The sequence below is a fragment of the Fopius arisanus genome, unplaced genomic scaffold (genome assembly GCF_000806365.1).
Source record: "Fopius arisanus strain USDA-PBARC FA_bdor unplaced genomic scaffold, ASM80636v1 scaffold00003, whole genome shotgun sequence".
NCBI classification, from domain to species: Eukaryota; Metazoa; Arthropoda; class Insecta; order Hymenoptera; family Braconidae; genus Fopius; species Fopius arisanus.
The window spans coordinates 1,801,523-1,804,054 of record NW_011887742.1 but is presented as its reverse complement, the minus strand read 5'-3'; the positions used below and the strand labels follow the sequence as shown (position 1 = coordinate 1,804,054).

Sequence of the window (2,532 nt, the reverse complement as noted above, 5' to 3'; positions counted from 1 at the left end):
AAAAACTCTTGGGGTAAAATAAAAATAGCCTTTGAAATTGAAATATTTATTATCACAAACTATTAAATCAATCGTACAGTGTAAATATAATAAAAAGATAATCCAACTCATTTATAATAAACTTTAAAATTTTCCAGATATATGTATACATTTTCAATGACCAAAAATTGCACCGTGCATCAAAATACATGATTGTGAAATTAAATCGATACCAATAAAATGACAGAGAACTGGTAAGAAATGAGCACTTGACGGTTTTTTTCATTCAATTGTCAATCGAACTCTCGTTCCATCGAATCAATGGAAAAATCCACGAGTGATTTTCCTCCAGAAAAGGCACCTGATGACAGTATTGTATATTCCACTTAAAAGTTATGTAAAAATAATCATTGAAATTAATCTACTATGTACACACAAAAAAATAGAGTTTATAACCGATCAGTACTGTCAGATCATATGAATTTCCATAATATATATATTTTTTCTCATCTCCTCCAGTGTGCCCCTTTAAGAGTGCTTGCCTCGATTGCAAATTCACCATAAAATATATATACTCATAAATATAATAGATATGTTTATATATCTCCATTCCTTGGCGATTGAGAAATTCCAAAAGCCGACATAATTTTCCAAGAGAAATTCACAAAATTGAAGTGCCATTTCGCTTCTTCTCGTTTTTATTCTCTGCATTTAGCAACTGAAATTTCTCAATCCAATATCTCAAAAATAATTCACTGTATTCTTCCTAGGATTGTTACAATGTTCACCGCAGATTGAGAAGATTATATACCTAAAACAATTACAGCGAAGAATTTGTTTAATCAATGATTAAAAAAAGGAAACGCGTATTCTTAAAAAATAAGAAAGTCCACCACATCCTGCTAATCACATGATTACTCGATCGCCCGGTTATTATTGCTACCTCAATTGTCTTCTAATGCAACTATCATGATTTTCACGTAATTGACTGCGAAGGCACTTGACATTTTTCTGATTTCAGGATCAGTCGTGAAAAAGGCAGTGTTAATGATTACACTCGTAATTATTAACGATTACACAACATTCTCGTGGCTTTTTTGATTGATGATCCTGCGGTATTAATTTTTATAATTTTCTAAAATTATTGAAAGTTAATTCCTCTGAATTTAACTGGTAAAAATTCGATACAATTGAATTTTTTATTTTTCAGGTGAGTCTAGGAGTTCAAGCTGCCATTAAGTTCCAACATAATTCAAATTTCAAGAAATTCTTTACAACTGAATTATCTCAATGATAAATTTCGAAAAAAATACCAAAATCAATAGAAATTCGTCGTGATATCTTTCACAACTAGATTCAAGAATTTATCTAGTAAAACATTACTATTTTTTGAAATATACAATAAATCTTTATCTCGAAAGATTTTTCATGTTTAATTCACATCATATTTGAAAAATAACGAATTTCGTCAAAATGGAAAACAGATTTACAGATTTACGATTGCATTGCCGTACGATATCACATAATTGGTCCATTGATAGAATAAAGAAAATCGATTTATTCTCTGAATTTTCCAGCTGAAAGATCCAGAAATTCTGGAAGTGATGCATCAGTGCAGCAAGGGCGCAACTTAGGAGTAATAAAGATCTCTTATCGGCCTCGTGATATAATTTTTTTTTATCTTTTTCAAAAAGGTGACAGGGGAAAGAACTCCTGGTCCGACAGTGTCAAGGTTGACTGTTATCGGCTATTATCTCATCACATGTGAATTGTTGCAGCTGTGTAACGAGCCTCACCTCGTCGCCAGTTCCATTGACTTGGACGGTACTAAAAAATATCAAAGACTGTTTTAATACCCCCCCTCTATGCACTTCATTCAAAAATGACATGAGCAAAATCAGTCTACACTTTCCCTAATTAATATGTGCATTACACACGCGAAATTCATTTTTTTCTAAATTTTTTTTCATCCTCAAAAACCAGAAAAGAATGAATTTTCCATCGCTTTGATTTTCATTAAAAATCGTTAATTATTTTCTGATTCACTCAATTAATTGATTAAAAATAATAAATATTTTTAATTGAGTTGAATACTTATGTGAGGAGTAGAGCGAAATTATTGCTTATGTAATATCTGAATATTGTATATCTTATCGAAATGAGGTAATTAAATGAAACATACAGCTCTCATCTTCGGATGCAGCAGAAAAGAGAATGATTTTTTTAATGATAATTCAAAACCGACAATGTATTTTTACCAATAATTTAATTTACTCACTCTGATTAACATTTGACCTGATGCGCTGTGAGGATTGCGATAAGCATAGGCAGCCCAGCCTGCCAGTCCAGCGATAAGAGAGACTACCAAGAGGATTCCAATTATTCCCGAGACTCCCATGTGATTCATATTCATGTGTTCGTGAGCTGAAAAAAAAATTGATAAGTCGTCTTTGCATGTCAAGTGAACCACGAAAGAATGAGTAATTTCACAAAAGTATTTTTCCTTGAAATATCTCGACAAATTGTTTATTAATTTTTTATGAATTTTCCTTG

The 2,532-nt window shown here is 31.4% G+C and overlaps 2 protein-coding genes across 2 annotated transcripts in view; both read right to left on the bottom strand.

Annotated features, from left to right (window-relative positions):
• LOC105270738 (WD repeat-containing protein 6) overlaps window positions 1-986 on the bottom strand; it is a 4,987-nt gene extending 4,001 nt beyond the window's left edge. The window contains exon 1 of the mRNA XM_011311867.1: window positions 960-986. Coding sequence (XP_011310169.1) covers window positions 960-986 — 27 coding nt within the window. The remainder of the gene's footprint in view (window positions 1-959) is intronic.
• l(1)G0289 (lethal (1) G0289) overlaps window positions 669-2,532 on the bottom strand; it is a 21,674-nt gene continuing 19,810 nt past the window's right edge. Inside the window, exons 5-6 of the mRNA XM_011311855.1 lie at window positions 2,258-2,528; window positions 669-1,806 (exon numbers count right to left, since the gene is read on the bottom strand). Coding sequence (XP_011310157.1) covers window positions 1,738-1,806; window positions 2,258-2,528 — 340 coding nt within the window. The 3' untranslated portion in view covers window positions 669-1,737. The remainder of the gene's footprint in view (window positions 1,807-2,257; window positions 2,529-2,532) is intronic.